Source organism: Rhyacophila brunnea, unplaced genomic scaffold (genome assembly GCF_057557595.1).
Source record: "Rhyacophila brunnea isolate RB1 unplaced genomic scaffold, BYU_Rbru_1.0 scaffold_7, whole genome shotgun sequence".
NCBI lineage: Eukaryota > Metazoa > Arthropoda > Insecta > Trichoptera > Rhyacophilidae > Rhyacophila > Rhyacophila brunnea.
In genome coordinates, this window is record NW_028233339.1 from 37,631,034 (window position 1) to 37,655,121 (window position 24,088).

The 24,088-nt window shown below is 34.2% G+C and overlaps 1 protein-coding gene across 2 annotated transcripts in view; it reads left to right on the top strand.

Annotated features, from left to right (window-relative positions):
* Window positions 1-2,395: 2,395 nt before the first annotated feature.
* LOC147064824 (uncharacterized) overlaps window positions 2,396-24,088 on the top strand; it is an 873,679-nt gene continuing 851,986 nt past the window's right edge. For both annotated transcript variants that reach the window (XM_085957379.1, XM_085957380.1), the window contains exon 1: window positions 2,396-2,568. In XM_085957379.1, coding sequence (XP_085813505.1) covers window positions 2,531-2,568 — 38 coding nt within the window. In that variant the 5' untranslated portion in view covers window positions 2,396-2,530. The remainder of the gene's footprint in view (window positions 2,569-24,088) is intronic.

Consider the following 24,088-nt stretch of genomic DNA (forward strand, 5'->3'; position numbering starts at 1 on the left):
ATTACAGTGTTGCCAGCCTTATTATTTGTACATACAAAAACTAAAATAAAAATATGTGTTTATTCAAACACAAGATTTATGAATGTAGGAAATCATAGTGAATTGATTGAGGTGCGAAATTAACAAATTATACTACCGACTCAAGTGTCACCCTTACATGTGGGGCCGTGGCTCTGTAACTAGGGAAATAATTAATGAATAAAACAAAATAATTACAATTCTATGTAGGTAACTTTCTTATTCATTAAAATAATGGGTACAAGTCTGTTTGCTGGAAGCCAGCCGGGAACAGCGGCAATTTTCATGGCCGATTTTCCATTAACGAGTGTTTGATTTTAATGAGAGTTTGGTACTAGTTTAGTTTTAGTGTCGCAGGTTTTACTTTCCGATATCTTATATTTCTGTAGATGTATTATAAGTAAATAGGTACATATATTATTAACTACTACTTAACATAATAGCGCCTGTACACGTGCATGGATTTACTTGCACTTATAGTATGTATTTTAAACTATCTCGATAATACATGTTTACACGTAAAAATGTCGATTGCTTCTTCTGCTCTTTATTCAGGCGTAAACGATGTTGTCATTGTAATATGGACATGGTACTATTTGACAGGTTGTGTCGTCAAAAATGCCCTGCGTGTGTAGTACGTTTTTTTCCGGCAGGTTCGTCACTATCGTAGACAAATTCCAACTATCGAGTGAAAATTCAGAAGCTGCCGAACATTTTTGATCCATGCATGCAATCTTGAAACTTGTACGATAATACGTGTTTACACGTGTATTTTCTTGATATGGTCGCGATAATACGTACTGCCAACAGTAAATCCATGCATGTATAAACGGGGTATAACGTGTAAAGAAAGTATTGTACGGTTCGGTGGTGTCTCGAAAGAATTTTAATGTGCGGCGTCAGAAATTTATTATCCTGTATCTGCTACCGCCATACGAGTGAGCGAATGCATTACTAAATTATCTTAATAAACATAACTAAAAAGGATTTCTAGTTATACACATTTATATTTTTACAGAAATCGATGTTTTTTAAAATAGATATAAAATATATTATAACTATGAATTAGTCAAAAATGTTTTAGGCGATGCTTAGAAAACATAATAAACTAAATTTTAATAATAAATATGACCATAAAATATATGTAATAATAAGATGGGGTCCAATTCAATAAATTCACATTTTATTACATTTTTTACAATAATTGTAAGTTTATCTTTGACTTTAAAAAAATATTTTTCTTTTTAATGTTTTAGATAGTACTTACTTAATTAATGCAATGATTTTAGTTTCTTCATCTCCACCCGCCATGTATATGCAGCCGCGGTTTGTCCACGGCCGCCTTCCATGACGCTATAAACGTGTCAAAATGAAAAGATTTTAGTGCCACACTTCCTTGTCCGGAAGTGATGCTGCACGGGACGGTTGTAGCAACCATGCACCTTAGTGCTTAAAGAAAGAGTTTTAGAAAATAAAAAGAATCTTGACTTGATCTATCGTCATTTATCTTTAGTGTCCTCTGTACTCGTCTGCCAAAACAGAGCAGTCAGAAAATTGTAAATTATCAAAAAAATGTCTCAAATTGCAAGCTTCGTATTTTTCCGCTTGGTGCCTCTGGTACGTAAAGACATCGTCTTAAATACTATATTGAATAATATAATTAATTATAATAAGTAGTGACGTCCCGTAACAGTACGCAGACTATGCACTGTTTATGGTCTGCAGATAACAGTATATTTCGTAGAAATCAGAACAGAAATAGGAAATTATAAAAAAAAAAAATGAAGACATGGTTGCAATTTGTATGTATTATTATGCACTTTCATATTTCTTGTTTCATTCATAACATCCATAAAATCTTCCACCATTTTCTATTATAATTTACAATCGAGAAAGTGGCATTTGGCAATTAAAATACGACAAAGCGTTTATGGCCGTATTGTTAATTACTCTCTGTATCTTTTCAGGTGACGCAGACATGATCAAAGAACATCTTCTGCAGATCAGCGCCGTCGTCTCAGCTGCACAATAGTGAGAGAATAATCTGCAAACGAGCACTTGCATATTATATTATTCCAGTGATTGCACACATACATCTCTCTAACGCGAAGTGAAATCGCGAGACTTTGATTAATTATTACTTTTTACTAAGTGATAGACGCATTCAAATGAAATGACGTTACAACGTAGAGTGTAGTTTTTAACACTCAGTAGATTATTTTTAAGTCCTAAGTGTTTAAAAGTAGTAAAATAAATTAATATTAAAATAATCTCATTAAAATATAATATATGATTAATAATTTGATTAATGATAATAGTATTCAGTAGCGTTTAACTTCGATTTTAAATTGTTGTGTAGTAAGTATTATACGTAACTATCGTGTGAACATTTTCGATAGTGTATTTAGTGTCAATATTGTGGTTTTAAGTGTTAACGTCCTTTATCCTGCTATACTGTTACAAGTTCCTGTTGACACATTGATTGTAACCTGCATATGCCCTGGTTTTCGTCATGCTAGGCGTTTTCAAGCGTCGTTGGAAGCCCAAAAGGTAAAGGATTTTTTATATTTGATAATATTTCTGTTTATAATATTATTAATACTATCTACCGAGTACTTGGTAGAATTTGAATTTAAATGAGTGACGTTTTCTGCAACCCCCTATGGCCCATAGTTATACCATGCCCCCCACACCTTGAAGCGGGCCCCCAGGTCAGGATCTTTGGTAGGCCTCCCTACCTATCACTAAGCTTAAAGGCATTATGGCGCTCTACAGTAACTTTGTCCACATGGTGTTCGAGGTAAAATTAAAAGTGTTTATTATTATATATTTAGCGATTTTTAATATTTTTTAATACATCCATTTGAATTATTGAATCGTCACACATTAAACATTGCATCTCATAACTACATGCTTTAAAAGCATAATCAACATTAATATTTGAAGTAAATTAGTTCCGCAGGCGACTTTTTTTACTATGAAGGTCAAATTGTGATGTGTGTTTCTCTCACTTATCTGGTTGACCCACCACGCCGGGCCCCTCCTGAGCCCGGGCTCTTAGGCTAGAGCCCTGTCAGCCCCCCCCCCCCTTTGTGAGGGCCATGGCCTATACCTTTCGTCACAAACCATTGACGTGATGTCATATATGGGCGACCTCTAAGAATGTTGAAGTCATCACGTCTTGTTGCAACTTTTTGCGTGCGCATAGGCGATGCCATACCGGGACAGAGTGAATGTATGAAAAAGCAGCTCCTGTACATGTACCGGTGTATTGTACCTGTTCCCCATGTCGGGGATTTTTTTGCCTGCGACGAAATTACATGTATTTTGTAAACACCAAAAAAATCACATCGACATATTCCACGTGTTGCAGTCGAGACTAATTTAGATGTGCGACTCGGCTAAGAATTCCGATCGCTAGTCAAATCTACCCAGCTCATACAAGCATCACGTTGCTTCACCGTAAACCTAAACATTATATAATATAGTATTTGGTTGTCTTCCAGGACGCCAGAATCAGGTTGGTTTAAAGAATAGGTAAGCTAGGTTTAACTTATCTTAATAAGGCATTCGTAGCATATAGCCGATCATTAAATCATCTCAAACAAGCATATTATAACCTGTATGAAAATTAGAATACTAATTAAATGACACACTGACTGACTGACATATTCATATTACTTATCGTCGCTCGGTTTGAATGCCATTTTGGCTGCATGTCCCACTTGGCTCGCGTTCTTTGAAAACTTTCAAAGGGTACCCATTTATGTGGGCGTCGATCAATAAAACAATCATTTACAAAATGCAACCGTGTCACTTTAAATTGGACGCCAGTAGTTTTGTTTCCGACCACATGGCTCTGTCTGTACCTATTTGGCGTTACTTCAGTTACTATAATCTCAAGAAGAAACAGTGGTTACATTATAAGAAGTAGGCTAATATTTATCAACCAGAAGAAAAACTTAAAACATAATATTTTGAACAAAAAAAAATAGTTCGATTTGAACTATAACAAATCCATATGTTGCTTTGAAAATGATTTTTTCTATTTTCAGGAAATTAATGTACTGGCAGAATATGAATGAAATTAATATTTTATCATAAAATAAATCAATTATTGTCCTTCGAGATTATCTCACATAACTGACTGAAAATATTGGTAATAGTTATTTACAAATAAGCTGGATGAAGGAGCAGTGTCAAATTATTACAAATGTGGACCCTGAAAACAACTACTCTAACACCTTTACACTGACATCAATATTGTGGTACCTACCTGGTTATTACCAAATCGCGGTGGTGCTCGGTGTCACTGCCGTTGAGGTTTATCGCAGAACTACGTCTGTTATACCTAAGTTATTACAACTGATGTATTATTTTTCATTAAATTTGTAGCTGTAGCGTCTGACTCCATGCGTTTGATGATGCAATGTCGCTGTTAGCGTGAGCGTCCCCCTTTTTCTTTGTCTGTCTGTAAAACGTTCCGCAGTTAGTAGTCAGTCGCACCTTTTTACATTACTTGGAGACGCTCTTTCTTGTAGGACATGTTTTATTTGATTGTGATTGTGTTTTAGTTCACATTGACATAAAATTCACGCAGAAGCACAACCGTATTTTCCACATACGTACTGCATTATACATAATGTATATATATAGGGGTGGCAAGTTATATGTAAGTATGGCGAAGCAGGCTAGTATGGTGAAAAAGTATGGTGAGGCGCGCTGGTAATCAAGTTGCGGCAAAATTTCCACGTTAACATTATATTATATGGGTACGCTATAATGACCAAAGTAAATCCTCCGTGATGCCCTGAATTTTTTTTTATCGAGTCTCTATTTCTCGTAAGTTGTCGGCTATTATTGGCCTGCTTCATTAAGTTGTATGAGAGAGCCGATTCCTTGCCCCTCTTTTTATTTAATACCTCTATGGTATATACATATATACGGATAGGACTCGTCAAGACGATTCGTTTGACACCTTACTTGTTTTTCTGCTACGTCAAAATGAAACGGCACTTTTGAAGTGGACATTTTTTAAATGATTTTTTAAAGTTTTTTCATCCTTTTCATTAGTCTTGTATGTATGTGTGCTATTCTTATTACAACATGTGTGACTTTTTAAGTAGGTAAATATTTTTACTATTTTATTCTTGAGTTTGAGAGACAATTATTCTTGACTTGTTTTACTGTGGTTTGAATGTGGGAGAGTCAAAATCATTTAATTCAAATTTTTTTTGGGTATTACCTACCTAACCAAAAAAATGTCCATTAAATTAGCGAAACAGCTATTACTACACCACTATTGAAAATGTTTGTTTCTGCAACTATTTTCGGATAAAGATATTTATTTTCAGTCATATAATTTAAATGTGGTATTATTAACAGATATAAGTATCTATTCATTTACAGTTACAAATAAACGAAAGAATTATAATGGCAGGAGGTATTCGTTTTTCATCTTTGGTGGAAAACATTAGTTTCTGCAACTACGACACTTGTACCTCTGGGATACAGATTAATGTAAAAATCTTGCGTGCATAATGTTAACCAAGCATGTAAAACTGTAAGTGATACTCTGTTGTGTACAGCGTACACATTTCTATTATAACAGCCATAGAAGGTTTGATGACGTATGGAAAAATGAGATGTTGGAATTTTTGTTTTATCGCAAGCCAGAATCTTATTTATAATGTATCAAATAACGACCAATTGATCAGTATAATTTTTTGTTATATAATAATAAGTAAATATTAAGTACATACCTACATACTTAACCGTTTGGATTTCTACTAAGTAGGTACATTATATTATTATAGACCGATTTCTCTTGACAGAGATTGACATCGCTAGATTAGCATTTGGTATTTTATCAGTCATCTAAAAAAAACTGCCTCTGCCGTGGAGTAGATATGAAGCGCCTAGTTTCAAAAGCCCCTAAAACGGTTTTTGAAAATTTTTGAGTTAGATATGTAATTAGATATGGATATTTTTGTGACCTATATGATGGCCAAAGAATGAACTTTAAAAAAACGCAAAAATTCGTCAATACGTATGATCAAAAATTAGGGTAAATTTCAAAACCCGCTCAAATGGTTGGGTATACTTTTCAAATACCGCTTAAATGGAAAGCCAAAATACTCTTTAGAATGTAACGAATTAAATAATAAATACATACAGATTTAATAGATATGATTTTTTCTCATATTTCTCAAAACTACCTAAAATTGTTTTTCTCATTTTTCTCAGAACTACCTAAAATCGTTTTAGGGGCTTTTGAAACTAGGCGCTACATATGTAGCAATCATACCACTCAGCATTACAAGGGTGACACACTTTAATATGTGTGTTTTGCTGTCAAAAACAACAAAGAATCTAAATTCTTGATCAATAGGGTTTATTATGATTTATTAATTGCAACAATGTCTCTTGTAATGTACGAACTGCATTTGTATAAATACCAAGGACAATCCCATAGACTATGACAATCCATAAATCCTCTCTTACATCGAGTCCGTTACTCGGCGCACTACCTCATCTCGAGTCCAGTCTCTCGGTAAATCGCCAGTAAATTCAATAACATAGTTAATCTCATTAGTACATCCGTACCCGCGATTATAACACCACCCTGTCATCTTTATCATTGTATTTATTTATTCTTGTAACTATAAATAAACTCCCTCCTCATAACATCCAAGCAACAACGACTTTATCTTTACACACCTCATCATCCCCTAAGATAGTAAAGGTAGGTACGTCTCTATACTGTTATATATAAAGTCATTATTTTATGATGGTTATTTGGCACAGAACAGATAATAAATAGATTACCGTTAGGCTATATTCAATACGTCGCATATTGATGCACGGTTTTGAACGTGAGTGTCCTACGAAAATGACGCATGCATTATGCACGTGCAATAGTGTGTGTAATATACCAACATTAAATGAGCGTAAATGCATAAACCGAGAGCAGTTTTCAGTATTCGACCTGAAACGTATTCTTGACACGTGTGTAAGTTTAACTCGGATTCTTCCTTACTCGAGTCGGTTACCTGCTATCGCCTTACCCGTTATGTATTTTAGTACCCATTATTTCTGAGTTCCCAGGTATTTGGATCCAGGACATCGAGCCAAAGTGTTAAACTAATAACATACAACCAATCCCCGTAAAGAGGGTTGTTATCGTACCTATTACGGCACACCGTTTGTATGTATTTATAATTCAGTAGCGTGCGGTGCGGTCTAGAGATGCTGTGGCTGTGGACCATCCACAGAAATAATCGATAACATTTATGAAGGTATTTACCGTACAATTACATGGTATATTTGACTCTTACTTACGTATTCTTATGTTCTATAATATTGATATCAATATTACATTATTATTTTTAGAATAGTTATAATAAATCTGACACTCTTAAAAAATACAGATTATAATACGTAGAGAATAGTAACAGCATACCGACAAGCAAAAATCACCGCACGCCACCGGTTTGTATACATAGTGTATGTATGTGTCCTTGCACTTGTGTATTTGAGTTAGTGTGCATGAGTGCGTGTGTGTGCGTCTGAAGATATAATATTATATGCATACAGAGAGAGAGAGAGAGAGAGAGAGTTTCGTACTTATTGCTGTTGTTTATAACTAGTAATTACCTATCTTAAACAAAATACTTCTTAATTCAAAATTATCATCATCTTTCAAATAATAACAATTTTGTCGCTTGTCACTGATAAGACGTGATAATGTGACTGATAAGGACTCGGATATGATAAGGCGTTACCCCACTGGATTTATGCACGTGTGTAGTTGACTGACACGGTTTCCCAAATTACCTTATCTATCTTCTTACCTACTAGGTGTATTTACATTAACATAATTTTCACAATGTTATATATTTTGTAAATTTATTATATTTTCGACTCATATTTTAAGTAAAAGTTTAACTGTAGGTACCAAACGTAATCTCTGCCATAAAACGAGTGATTGATTAGAAGCAGCTCCAAATTAATCATTGTTTGGTTATTTGTTTTATATTGTCAATATAGTACCTTATACAATAATAATTTAGAGTTTGAAAATTTTGAGGCTGTTATAGTCGATATTAATTAAGATATTATGATTGATTGATGTATTATAATTGTATTGGACAGAGCTTAATAATTATTTTATTATTTGTGATTGCAAGCTGAAAATACATAATAACGAAAATATAGTATAACCTGATCGTTCACCAGTCAATAAAATAAAATCTTGTTACTTCATAGATTCTTAATCTATAGGTCGCGACTTAAAATTAATATGTTTGAGTAACATAATAACAGCTTGTTGGTATTCAAAATCGCTTCCTACTATGTCGACTAAACACAATATAATGTATTTTATCAAACTGGTTTGTATCACTACCTGTCAGAATTATAAAGTGATATGGTACGTCAGTATATTTTTTAATTTAAAAAGCGAAAACATAATATTAATAAACAAACAATTAATTCTACCACTACGTTTTGCAATGAGCTATATGGCCCAGTCTGTTGGACCACTGGGGAATGCCAAAAGAAATGGCGTATTTCAAAAAAAAACTAACTACCTTATTCTTAGGTCAATAATTATTATAAAGCAATCATTATTCGTAGGATGTTTATCACACTTGAATGGTCAAAGACATAGCTTATAATTAGTATCTTTAGAATTTTCTTCAAATGTGTTAATCTTACCCATTTTTTGAATAATAAAATGCTTAATTCTTGTCAAATTTGGGATCACAGAGATTATCAATATAATTTTTTATCGTAAATATTTCACCATAATAATGCCGATATAAATTATACTGATGGTTTTATAAATGCGTTTAAAAATTAATAAATGTAAAAAATCTTAACACCACTGCACAGTTATGTACCGCAATATGACTATATTCTAAAACATTAGAGCGAGAGGTTTAAAATAATACTATTTTATGTAATAAAAATACTTTATGCAGTCATCAAATGTTTAAAATAAATATAAAGGATAATAAGGCTTCAAAATTATACAAATAGATTATCTACAACGTTTAAGGTATGTCCAGGATCATGCTTTGAAAATAGAAAAAAGCTCCATTTTGACCCACGCTGAGCACGTCCGCCCTTAACTAGCTCTTAATTATCTTGTTAAATTACACACTCAAGAAAAAAGACCACTTATTGGAACGCCGTTGGTTATTTCTGTACACTTTAACTTATATTACTAAATTATGTGATGGCTTCTCGTTGTTTTTATTTTTAAAGTACCAACTGTCACTCCGACGTTTAATGGTTTGTTTACGTAAGGAATTGCAATTGGCCGACAATAATAAATTCGCTGCCTAGGCAACGGAACAATTCTAAACTATAATATTATACTGTATAATCGTCACGATTGCAGTATCATACTGTGGCGTAAAGGTAGTACGCTCGGCTGATAACCGAACAATCGTTGGTTCGAATCCAATCAAGTACGTTTTTTTCGTGTGAAAAAATAAATTATGTGTTACATTTCACACGCCAAAAATACACTCTGATCTGATTTCCCAAATGCGCCAAAAGAAGTATAACTTCAAAAACTCTTTAATTAATAAATTTTATAATATAAGTACTTACTCATATTATTAAAAAAACTAATGCAACACCGAGATATTTATTGTACCTATGTGTCTCTTTTTTAACAACTGAATAGAAGACAGCGCGAAGTACTTTTTAGAATTCTCGATTTTAAATCAAAAAAATTATCGAATTCATAAAACACAATATTATACTTACTAATTTCTCGATTAGTATTTTTATTCGTTAATCGTTTAATCTAAGTATTAAGTACTATATCATAGTCCCAGTTAAGCGTCTTGTGATACGGAAGTAAAATCTTGTGAAGTGCGTTTACTTTTCCGATAGGCCATCGTAAACTTGGCAAATGTTGTTTATTCATTCTCAGAAACATCTGAGCGCTTTTTTTAAACGCGTGACATTTTTTACCCATCAGGCTCAGCTGTTTATGGGATATTTGTAGTTATGTCAGATAACAAATCTTTACTTTTAAAGCACTAATGGTGCTTACTGCTTATTCCACTTGAAGACACACAAGTCTAACGACCTCCCCTCTGAACAGAAAGCCGTTTCAACGCTCGGGTATTTTTATGTAATCCTTTTAATTTTATCTTTTATGCCATGGCAATTATAATAACTCCTAGTGATTAAGCTTCTGCACATGTTTTTTTATGTAGGGATATATTAATATTAATTTTGAGGGTGTCTTTATTATTATAGCGTTTGTATTTACAAGGGTAGCAAAGCATTAAGTACTAGACATATTTATACGTCCATTGCATCGGAGAGTAAATTCATTAAAATTACGCCATTACTTAGAAAGAAAGAGTCCGTCGTTTGGATACTATACCCGCCTAGAGGAATACTTTGTTGTGATTTATGTTCTTGGTTCATAGCAACATAGTGGCATAAACAAAATCAGGGCATATTTTAACGTTTTTTTGGACTGTATATACGTTTGATATTAGATTTTTTTCTGATTGTTCGTCTCAGTCATATTATGTTCAATGACGATGGAGCTTAACCTTAGTAAACACTACTCATAGCACAAAAGGTTAATCATAAACCTTAAGCGCCATATATATTATGATGCACGTCGCGTACTATCACGTGACGTCACAGTAAGCTACCGCTTCAGGAAAAAGTGTGTAATGTCGTTTTTTTGTATTTAAAATCGTATCAGACTGATGCTCCCATCCTTTTGAACCTTTAAACGAAGTTTACTAACGTTTTTTATCATTTTCTACATGCCTACACATTTTCGACTAATCGTCGCTGTAGGATTGGTTTGTCGAATATACTAAATTAATGTCAAATGTTCAGGAGACGAAAAACAAATTTCATTAAACTATATTTAAATACATAGAGGTATTTAAATTGATGTTTTTACAGCATATGAATGCTGTATTCATTACAAAGTAATTTAACGAAAATGATGGTTCTGGTCCATTTAGATACGAAAAATCATTCTTTCTTTAAGAGGTCGATTTCGACAAAAACGGATATTCGACAAACCAATCTTCTGCGACGTCAAAATCGCGTGTTTTTCTTCTTCTATGGTCTGCAGGTTGGGTTCTGTTCAAAAAATTATATATAGATGTAATATCGCAAGTAATTTTAGCGTACGCACACGTAGAAACTGTTGAACATAGACTAAATTTTTCGTGATGACGGCGTGACAGTACGCGACGTGCATCTCAATATAATCACAACTTTAATAACATTTTCTAATCTTCACTTTCATACAGTTACGTTCCTTAACCAGGCGCGCACACATAACAATCGTATGGAGGGGTCCACTTCGAAAAGAATATCCATAAGTATTTAATAATTTATTATTGAATTTTTAAAGCGGAAGAAGTGGCGGCGTCAACAAAGTCCAGCAGGTAATAGTGACTTCCGTATTTTATCTGCGTACTGTCTATAGTTTCTCGTGGGTCTAGGACGATTTGGCACCGGACAACTGGACGCCACGGAATTCGATATTCAATATTATTATTTATACTTCAATGATTATATTATGATTTAATAGTCAGTAAGAATGTAAATATGCAGACGTAAACAATGATTTAATCGTGCATATGTTTAAGTTCCAACGAAAAAAAGAGTTTTTTATTTTATATAAAGCCTTAAGCATGGTAATTCTCAATCCGCGATAAAGAATACATTATGTTAAGAGTAAAATCAATTAAAACTACTAAGTAGTAGATAGTAACTGATTAAAATACCTCGTCTACACGTGTCTACGACAGTGCGGCGTCCAATTGTCCGGAGGCCAGTCGTCCCATTCCCTTTCTCGTCGCTTCAACCGTGGATCCCCGCATTTTCCGGGTCCATTCCCCATACTTGACACTCCGCAATTTCAGTCAATCGATAAACAAAATGCCTACAAGTTATTAGGATTTTTAGTGACCGTTTTGTCGCGCGCGTTGTTTCGTCTTTTCGACATGCCGGATCGCAATACCAAAGCAAACATTGGATGCCCGATGCCCCAGATGATTGCACGAATTCACGAGTGCTGTGGGTCTTCCATTGACACACGCCTTGTGTGTCGTAGAATGCCGACCCGTTAAAAAGACAGTTCGATATTTAAATCATTCAGGCCATGATCTCCAGGACAGGAAGTTGTAATATTTCATTAATCTAAAGAATTCGTATGCTTTAATGTCCGGGTCCGTACTGTTAGATTGACACTTACTAGTGTAGGAGGTTCCCGGGATAAATGTAAATGGACACTATAAAGTAGTTATTTGCATGGGACTTGTGCGCAAATGGTCCAAACAATCGAAGTACCTATATAAAGAACTAAATAATAAAATATAGCTGCTGTAAAATGTTACTTAAAAAATACGTTTATTTTTAAATATTAGGAAATAATAATAATTGTACTAACAAGTAAAAGCATGTTTTGTTATGTCAGAATAATATTTTCCTTAACAAAAAATTGCGACTGTACACTGTACATAAATAATGTGGGCGTTTTATACTGATATCAAAACATGTGATTGAGAAATTGTCATGAAATGTAGATTAAATTTCTCATGACGAATTAATGACGTTACCAAGTAATTTTATAATTAACCAGACCTTTATTTCCGTTGATATTTAGAGTAATTAATTATTAAATTTCTCAAATCAAATTAATTACAGGAATTTACTACTAGTGACGTTAACGACAATAATTATAAACTATTGTAATATGATTTCCTTAAGAATGACTAAAACAAAGTAAACAATACGTACCTACTATGAAAGCAAAATGGTAACTAAATTGTAAACCAAGGTAACAGTCATGGGCCATGGAAAACAAAATGGTTAACCAATACTGGATTTAGATAAGAGTAAGTAAGCTCATGAAGCCTTGAATAAGAATATATTGAAATATACTTAAGTAGGTACTGTATATTATAATTTTAGACATCCTGAGAAACATACATAACACAACAATTTTCTACTTTCCTTTCTTTTCCAAATTACATTTGTCCAATGTGTATTAATTGGATTAACACATGAATGCACTAGTGGCGATGGGTTGAGTTTGGGTGTTAAGATCTCACTTTATATAGTGTAAACTTTGTCAGTCATACCTACATGTTTTTAATTTCATTGACCTATTACTACAAATTGCAGATAGTGTTGGTTAGTTTTTAACAGTCTGTTTAAATATGATATTATAATATGACTGACAAAGTTTAGTATGCACTATTTATGTCAGATCTTAACAGCCTACCTCCGTTCTTCGCCACTTGCATGTACCCATTGAAACATGTACCCACCTCCTATCATCATCGTAAGTAGTTAAACAACCCAGGGTGGGTCCTAGGCTCTTCCAAGAACTTCCTCCATCTATCCTGGTGTCCTCCAGGTGTCTACCCAGTCCGCTCTAGCATCTCCGTTGCCATTGTTCAACCACCAGAGTCTGGGCTTGCCAACCGACCTTGATTCCCCTTGGCTATTGGGCACTGTCAATTTTTGTTACATGGCTCGCCCATCGGAGCCTGCTAGTTCAACTAATGCGAATATACATTCTTCTAGGAAGAGGTGGTAAAATTCTAGGTTGTGCCGAATACGCCATTCTTCTCCATCTAGTATGGGTCCATTCCACGCACGCTCATCGGCCTTGGTGAGAGTCCAACACTCCGACCCGTAGGTCAGTATTTGTTGGATCCGCGTATTGTACATCTGAATTTTTAGTTCGATGGGAGAGGATGCGAGACTAGCCGCTGTATTCAGCTATCGATTTGTGTAGAGTTTGCAATAAGTACAATATTTAAATTTAAAGTCCATTTATTAAACGTCTATCCGTTTAATTGTCAGCCTGTAATCGTAACCATTGGTATATATAGCTCAGTAAACTGATTTAGTTTAGTTAGTTAACGATGAAGAAAATTTAGTAATTAAAATCCTCAATTTGTCCAAGCAGCAAGTAAACTCCTTTGATATTTAACTGTCAGAATATTTGTAGCGATGTCGACAGCTAAAGTCGATTGTGCATAAGGACTTTCTCACATACTTAAAAGCATCGGCAGTCATAATAGGTGTAATATATTACAATGTCTGTGTAGAGTGATGCCAGGTTAACTTGTCCGTTCATAAATTTATGGATTAATAATTTGGAAAGTATAAATCAGCTGAATAGAAAAATAAATGTAAGTATATATTATACGAGGGTGGGTCAATAAGTCCTTAGAAAAGCCGACAGGTGGCGCGACTAGTACTGTAAGCGGTTTGTTTTCATGCAGCGGCACTACCGATTCAGTATGCTGCGAAGTTTCAATCAGATTGGTCGGGTTGTTGTGTGTTTCTCGTACATTTAAAAAAAAAATTTGCTTGTTTACAAAAATGGAGAAAATTGAGTTTAGAGCTGTTATTAAACATTTTAATATAAAAGGGTTAACAGCAAAGGAAATAAAAAATGAGTTGGATTTAGTTCACGGCATATCTGCTCCTTCACTTGCAACTATTTATAACTGGTTAAATGAATTTAAACGTGGTCGTACATCAACAAAGGATGAACCACGCTCAGGACGTCCTGTAGAGGTGACTACACCATAAATGATCAATAAAATCCACGATATGGTGTTAAGTGACCGAAGATTAAAGTTGAGTGAGATAATTGAGGTTACAGGGATCTCAAAAGGTAGCGTCATTTCTATTTTACATGACAAATTTGGCATGAAAAAAATTTCTGCAAGATGGGTGCCGCGTTTGCTCACAGTCGACAATAAACGCAATAGGGTGGTGGCCTCTAAAGCCCTGTTGTCGCTCATGCAACGCAATCCGGATGAATTTTTTCGTCGCTTTGTGACTGTAGATGAAACATGGATACACCACTATACTCCCGAGACGAAAGAACAGTCAAAGCAGTGGATTGCGAAAGGCAAACCATGTCCAAAGAAGGCGAAAACCGTAAAATCAGCTGGTAAGGTTTGGCTACTGTATTTTGGGATGCACGTGGAATTATTTTCGTTGACTTTTTGGAAAAAGGAAAAACAATAACAGGGGATTATTATGCATCTTTATTGGACCAGCTAAAAAACAAAATTGAAGAAAAACGGCCTCATTTAAACAGGAAAAAAATCCTCTTTCATCAGGACAATGCCCGTGTTCACACATGTTTATGATCAATGGCTAAAATTGAAGAATTGAAGTTCGAATTGATCGACTACCCACCGTATTCGCCAGATTTAGCCCTCAGTGACTTTTTCCTTTTCCCAAACTTAAAAAAATGGCTAAGTGGACAACGTTTTTTTTTCAAATGAAGAAGTCATCGATCGGACAAATGCTTATTTTGAGGACCTTCCGAAAACTTATTTTTCTGACGGTTTAAAAAAAATTGAGAAACGTCTAACCAAGTGTATTGAGCTCCAAGGAGATTATGTTTAGAAATAAAAAAAAAATACAAAAATAAAAACTGTTTTAATGCTTTTTTCTAAGGAATTATTGACCCACCCTCGTATTTGGACGTATTTCTGCAAACAAGATCCAACCCACACGTGTAACATTAAAAAAAATCAATATTTGAGTGAAGAGTGATTTAAAATGATATGTGATTATTTAAATAGACGTTAGGTTAGGTATATTCAATATTATTATTTATATTTCAATGATTATATTATGATTTAATATTTAGTGAGAATGTAAATATGCAGACGTAAACAATGCTTTAATCGTGCATATGTTTAAGTTCCAACGAAAAAAGAGTTTATTTTATTTTATATAAAGCCTTAGGCATGGTAATTCTCAATCCGCGATAAAGAATACATTGAGTTAAGAGTAAAATGAATTCAAACTACTAAGTAGTAGATAGAAACTGATTAAAATACCCCGTCTACACGTGTCTACGACAGTGCGGCGTCCAATTGTCCGGAGGCCAGTCGTCCCATTCCCTCCTTATTATATACGAGTCCGACACCGGTGTCCCGTCTGAAATGGGGGTAAGAAGGTAGAATACATACACTTTATAGTGTTATCAGTTGCCGGGGCTGTGTCGCCTGTGTCCAATTCCAAAATAAAAGTGACGCTGGTTTGGTCAGCTGCGCATGTCTGCTACTGATAAGAATTTATGATAAAGATCTAAATAATCTTAATAACTTCGTTCTAGTGAGAGTCGATATTGTGATATGAACAAAAGAGTTTTGACTGGTTCCTGCCGGCGAGAATCGAAGGTTAACTGATAACGTGATAAGACTGATAAGGTATGATTCACTTAAGATTGGAATTGTGTACCTATTTGCAGTAGGTATGTACATAAGATAACCAATTAATTAATGAGTGTCAAGAGTCTTCCACTTACAGTCTTTGCTTGGAGTATGGCCAACCCTTTTAGAAGGCTGTTTGATAACCAAATCATTCGGAACACGATCCTCAGTCATGGGTCCTGAAGAATTCTGTATTTGTTCGCACACTTTTTCGGTCCGGACCCGAAACAGCGCGCGCTATTCTTTTGTGTTTTAATGTATCTAAATGTGCCGTTGTTTTAAAATAAGGTTACTCGATGTTTTTCCATGTACATTTTTATTCATATTACATTAATAAGATACTTTTTTTTCTTTGTTTTTTTATGATATGTTGTGAACGCGTTGAATTTGTAATTTATCATGTTCATTATATTATGTTGTTATGGAACCGTGGGATCATTTTCATATAAACACCTTTTATATTTAAAACTGATTTTATTTGAAGCTAATTAATATAATATATAAAGCAGATTGCATTTTAGACAACTTGTTACAGTATGGTTTAATACTGTGAACGCAGTCGATTTGGATTTTGATTTAAACTGAATAAGGAATTGTAAAGCTATTTTGATTTAAGTAAATTATAAAACAAACATTATTACATACATTCTCAGACAACAATATCGTTGGAAGGAAGTTTGAAACAATAAGCGATACATCAAATCGTTATCAAACGCATTGCTAGGCATTTATTGTACTGCTTATTAACATTTGATAAGAATATAAGCTCAGCTTGCGGGGGGGTATAACAATGTAAAATAACTTTGAATTTGAAATTTGAACCGTAAACAAGTATCGCATGTAAACAAACAAATATATCATTATCAGCTGGGATGTAGCTATTACTGGATAAAGGACTCTCCTACCTACCTACTTCATTAGTTTTTCGATACAATACAACGTATATTCGTCGCCCGTTTATTGCCCATTGAATACAAAACAAAAACAAAACTTGTGATAAACTAGATTCTTTGACTAGCTCTTAATTATCTTGTTAAATTACACACCCAAGAAAAAGGACCGCTTATTGGAACGCCGTTGGTTTATTTCTATACACTTTAACTTATATGACTAACTGACGTTTAATCGTTTGTTAACGTAAGGAATTGCAAATGGCTGACAATAATAAATTCGCTGCCTAGGCAACGGAACAATTCTAAACTATAATATTATACTGTATAATCGTCACGATCGGAGTATCATACTGTGGTGTAAAGGTAGTGCGTTCGGCTGATAACCGAACAATCGGTGGTTCGAGTCCAATCGAGTTCGTTTTTTTCCGTGTGAAAAAATAAATTATGTGTTACATGTCACACGCCAAAAATACACTCTGATCTGATTTTCCAAACGCGCCTAAAGAAGTATAACTTCAACAAAATATGAATACGTTTTCAATCGCCGAGTTACTTTAGTTGTTTCATATTTACCTGCCCCTTGCTTTCCCGCGTTGTCTGCTGTAAAGTCATGCGTCGCCGGGTCCTAAAATAATTTTCTACGAAACACTGAAGAAGATAACTCTCAGTGTTGTCAGCCAAATTATTTTGTTATATGCGTTGCCGTTGTCAACTACCAGCCGGTCTCTATCAGAGCTCACCTAACGCCGTTGTGAAACATTTTTGTAACCCTCTGTCGACGAAAACACAATGAAATATTTTTTTTAAATTAAACTTCTGCAGAAAGGAATGAAAGACAACATTATTTATGACAAAACATCATAATGTAATCAGGGTAGCATGCTACATGGGAGAAGGTATTCGATTTTGACGAAAACAACCGACAAAAATAAAAATAAAATATTTTAAATATAGAACATTCGAAACAAGTGAAATGAATTTTCCTGTCAGATCAATGAATTTATTGTAATACAAATAAATGTTCATATTTGATATTACATACATATCTCGTCAGTATAAAGTGGACGATTTCATTATATTTCATTGATTCAGCTAATCGTTGTCGATTTTGGCCGACCTACGAAGAGGTTTCTTGACAGTATTTTTAGTGAAAGAAATGGATGTTAGCCACTTGCTCAACGTGTTGGAAACATGTTTACAGAATAATATTGTTCTTTAAAAATAGGTTGTATCCGTTTAGTACCTTTTTAATGATTAATTTTATGTGCACCGTTTACACATGCGTTGATTTATTTCTGGCAGTATTGTCGTGATAATAATTATAAAATGCAAATATAAACACTTATTGTCGTAGGTGCAAGTAGTTGTGACACTGGATCCATGGATCAAACAAAAGGTACAGCGGATTCTGAATTGTCATGCGATAGTTGTTACTTGTGTGACAAAACATTCCTGCAACAATAAACTTGTTTCGCTAATACTTGAAAAATTGGATTGGCTCGACAACCAGTGTTTTTGTATGTGAGCAGTTATTGTTGCGTCAGTTTAATTTACAAGCTATTGCTATCAGTAAATCCATGCACGTGCACATGCATGATTGTTTTACTTGTGCTATGCGCGGGGAAGCCCAACGAATTAATTGCGTGGATTATTATTGAAAAATAATTGTATGTAAGTATATTAAACGATGGCAAACTGAACACTTGGGCGCCTGACAGTTATCTTAAATGGTGACCTCCCACTGTGTTTTAACAATAAACTAATCAACCGATGTGTGCTACTAGTGCTCATGTACATATGCATCTTAAAAAATGAACCCCTGATATAAGAGAAATCCACAAATGACTAGTAGCGCAACGTGGCATGGGATGGGGTATGTTAAGTACCTACTTCGCGGGAAGATCAGAAAGAAACTAATGGATAAAGAGGCAAAAAAAGTTCGCAATCCAGATGAAATGGCGATGGCTTGACAAGTGCTGTTATATAGTGCTATCGAGAGAGCTAAATGACCACAGAGACGTCCTAAACCCGCCGGAATGACGAACTCATTAAGTACGGTGATGTACGTGGTAGCGGAGAACTACGAACCGAGAAAAGTGGAAGGAGTTAGTGGAGGTCTTCATCCAGTAGTGGATCTGCTTCGGATGATGATGGTGATGATGAAATTGCACTTTATATCATTTATGTCACAATTTTCCGTGATGTTTTAGAATACCGGGAATAGCCGCATAAGTCGCGGGCGGTCAGCAACCCTCTATCCTGTTTTTACAATATAGGTATTAAGTAAACAAAAAATACTGTTGTATAATATGATTCATTTTCCTATTCCTTGTTATTGAACATTAAATGGTAGTAAATATACATATTATGTCAATTTCATATTGTTCCGACTAACCCCTTCACTTGATGCCACATTGATAACGTCTTTGAAAATACGAATACTCTTTTGCTTTGACATATTTCTGACATTCACAAATGTACGTAACCCGATGAAATATACCTAAGTAATAATATCTTTATTTGGCAGGAACTAAATATGTCATGTCGGCATAGAATTTTTGGCAAGAATTCAACCTTTAAAAGCATTACTCATCTAACTTGGAAGGTTACACCTTTAGTGTTCATATCATAATAAATTATGGCATTCGTGGATATCAGATTATAGAATGTTGTTTTGAAACTTATCCAAGTTTTCGGCAGACGCTAAAAAAGATATTATGTAACAAATCAGGATAGGGTATGTATGTACAATTTTTATTTATAAATACTTATTATAATTCAATCATTATTCTTACAATTATCATTTTCAAAAGAGCATATTATTATTATTGTTATTTCACTGGATCTTAAATCAACCTTCTCGATGTGTTTTAATGAAGTTTTTTTAACGAGAAAGTTGTAGAAAAAATATGTTAAACAAATAAATAAGTGAAATGTTTACTATTGACTTTACAACTGATATTCCCAAGTATTTAAGTAAGTAACTAGAAAAATAAGTTTTATCATTCATAACTCCGAATATATTACCTATATAAGTTTATCGTTTTGTAGACAGTGAGTGCAATATACTGCAATTAATGACTATCCGTTGCATTTCCGATTGTTAATGTTTTAATGTGGAAATAAGTGCACAAAAGTTGTCGACCTCAACGCCTCGTATAACTAGGGTTGCCATACATCCCGTGGTTACGGGACTGTCATCGTATTTTACTTTTCTGTCCCATATTTTGTCATTTATTTTGAATTTTTTTAGAAAATCAAACCACGTAGACACGTGAAGAAATTTAATAATTCCAGTAAGGTTAGATACCTACTGAAATTGGTTTCTTTATCAGTAGAAGTATGTCGACTTGAAAAATTCTCACATTTATTTTGATTGATTTGTATAAGTAGTTACAAATTATATGGAAATAAAAAATGACATTGAAAGCGATACAAATAAACAAATTACTACAAAATTGGAAAATGCTTGTGCGAATATATTTCCTATCAATGCAAGTATGGAGGATATTTTCTTTGATTTCATTGGACGAAAGGTACATATTACTATTGGAAATGGTTAAAAGTATTTTCAGTAAAGCTTAGAAATCATGAGCTCCAATTTTTTCTTATAATGGGGGGCGAACATACCCACAGGTAACCCTCGTTCGTCGCGAGTGCAAATTTGTAATATCGCGATCGATTTAAAAAAAAAATCATCCCGAGCTTGTTTTGATATGTGCCACGTCCCAGAAATCATCATAATGAATAAAAGCACATAGGTTTGACCTTTCGCTGACACATATTAATGTTACGAGCGCGAGTGAAGTAATTGTACTGAACCTAATGGAATGCTCGACATTACCCTTTTTGTCAGTTCGTTGTCGTTGATACGGTGCATATGACCTAGCCAGCATAGCCTCCCAATATTAAATGATTGAACAGCGCTGAAATATTCTTCCGGACCGTAGAGCTTAAGAGCTTAATGCAGAGTTATCGACGTTGAATAATATTAAGAAACACGTCAAATGTTCTTTCTCTCTTCTGCTTAGGCGTTCTATTAACCCATAGCTTACGGGCCGCACAAAATTGTGTTTTTGCTAATTACTTTTCAAAGGAAAATTAACACGTTAATTACAAAATTAATTAAAAGGGCCCGTAAGCATTGTGTTAAGAATAATATAATATGTTCTTCTCACTGGACTTAGGTCGCCTTACGCGCCTAAGTATGGTTCTGCATCACGCTCTTACATTGTATCTTCTCCAGGGCTCGGAATGTACCGGAGCGCCGTTCCGGTTCGTAAAATCTCCAAAATTATCGCTCCGCCTCGTGAAAATTTAAATTTGACCGTCTTAGCTAGATTTTCCATATACTGTAAAAATCTAACACACTTATTTTTATAAAATACACATGCAATTAGATAACTATGTTAATATTTTCGTAAAATTATCGAGCGCTCCGGTTCATAGAATTTTCCATTTCGAGCGCTGAATTCTTCTCTCCTCCAATCGTTCTGTTGATTCGCTCGTTTCGTAATGCCCAGGTTTCCGAGGTGTAGTTGAGCATAGGTGTTGCAAGTGTGATTTCAGATTGGCGAGGTGTTCGGTGAAATGATTATTTTATTAATTGTACCATCGTATCAGTTTATGAGAGATCAATAATATAGGCGAACCTGTCGATTGTCGACCATTTCCTCCAACGACCCAAAAATTTAATTCTCAATTCATTACTGTGCCATATATGTTCTACATTTATGGCAACCCTACCCATAAAGCATAATAATAATTACGCGACTGTGACTCATTTGCGAATAACCTGGCACTCATTAATAATAAATTACAATTTATTTTAGTGCACATGCCTCAAAGGTGTGCAATAGGGTAGGCTGGGCAATGTGGGCAGGTGCACAACAATCAGAACTGTGTCAAATTGACTGAAATCGTTAGCTGTAACCCTTTGTTGGCTAATCTAAGGATAATTACTAATTAGACTTAAATGGTAGTAAACGTTGTTTTTAATTTGATTTAAGTAAGTAGTTTAATGTGCAGTATAAATTTATACTTAATATTATGTAGGTGTAGTCGTAGTCTAAGGAATTGAAAAGAGAAAAAACCATATACAAAGAAGCGATTATGTGAGTAGGTAGGTAGGTACATATTAATATTAAAGTAAAAATAAAATAACGGTTATTAGGGCAAATGATTCGATAAATTCATTCATTTGCCATTCAGAAAACTTCTCACTCAAGTTACACGCTACGTATTCACTCCCCTTCGGACGTATATCGTGGCGTAACGAACGAAGAACACCCTTTAAAGGTGCGCTGCGAGTGTACCAGGAAGAACTTCCCAAGTCTTTGGGTTGCGTATACCGTGCGCTAGAGTGTGCAAGGTTTGCTTCATTGTATCATTATTATTTAGAATTTAGATAAATTATCGCGTAAATATTGTGTTATTTTAATTAACACAATGCTTACGGGCCCTTTTAATTAATTTTGAAATTAACGTGTTAATTTGCATTTGAATAGTAATTATCAAAAACACAATTTTGTGCGGCCCGTAAGCTATGGGTATAATATATTTCTGCCAAGAATTGATAGTTCATAACATTAAAATAATTATTATAATTAACTATTTCTTTTATTCAACGAATAATTCGCAAGATTTAAGAATGTAACATTCTAATTATTTAACATACATAATTCTGAAAACACTCATGACAAAATATAGCCTATAGAAAAAATATTTTTGAAAAAAGTAAGACATCCGGCTGTGCATTTCCTGCCGGGTGTCTTACTATTTTCAAAAAGGTTTTTTCTATTGGCGATATTTTCTCATGAATGTTTTCAGAATTATGTATGTTCAAAATTGTTATAGCTTTTCATTTACCTACATGGATTGGATAAAATAATAATATTATTTAATTACACTATGTTCGCGAACAGCATCAGACGAGCGGTGTTTAAGATGCGTCTTGGATATTATCGTGTGCCTTTTATCTCCAACTTTTGATCGAATAGCGCGGAACTTCCGACATTCTTTCGGCGAAAATCGCTGAGACACAGGTGCAGACGCCAAGGTGCACTAATTACGCTCCCAGGAGCGAGGAACGAAGTCAAAGACCCGCCAGCTAACGAGTGGCAGTTAAAATCGCAGCTTTGTGCTCTGATCTTCCGTCCGAAACGAAAAAAGATGTCCACGATATCGTCTTTAAACGGTCCTCGACTTCTCCACGGCGATAACGACTCCATGATGTCTTCGCGTTGTTTATCGTAGGTACTTTATCCCATTTAAAATAAAATTATTGTCGGTAAGACAACAAGAATTATAATATGTGCGGCTTCCTTTACAATATACTGAATGCATTGAAAAGTAATAAATACTTAATTAATTTCAATTACATTTTATTTCATTTGATCATAGTCCAAAATAACATTTAAAAAATTTATACTCTATCCGGCAGGTTTCTCAAACTTTCCTGCGACGGAGCACTTCGAAAATCGTGAAATTTTAACGGAACACTTGTTTATTTTGTCGGATAGGTAAATAATACGTAATCAATAAAAAAAATGAGAAAAAAAAATTAGGTTACTACCTACCTAATTATTTATTTAGTAATTATTTTTTAAACGTAACACATAAATAATTAGAAGATAAAAAGAACTTTTTATAAACAACGTTTTTAAATTTTCTATTGAATCATATAAACTTGACTTGACTAGCTTAAACGATCAAAAAATTATTGTATTTGATAGAAATAATACTGAAATGTCATTTTGACATTTCATATTGATTTCCATAGTAACGCACGTATATATTAATAATTTAGTTGCTAGGACCCCAGACTCCTAGCAACCAATAATAGTGGACTGGATTACGGATTTCTTCAGAAATAACTCTTCATACAAAACAGAATTAACTGAAAATGAATTTAAT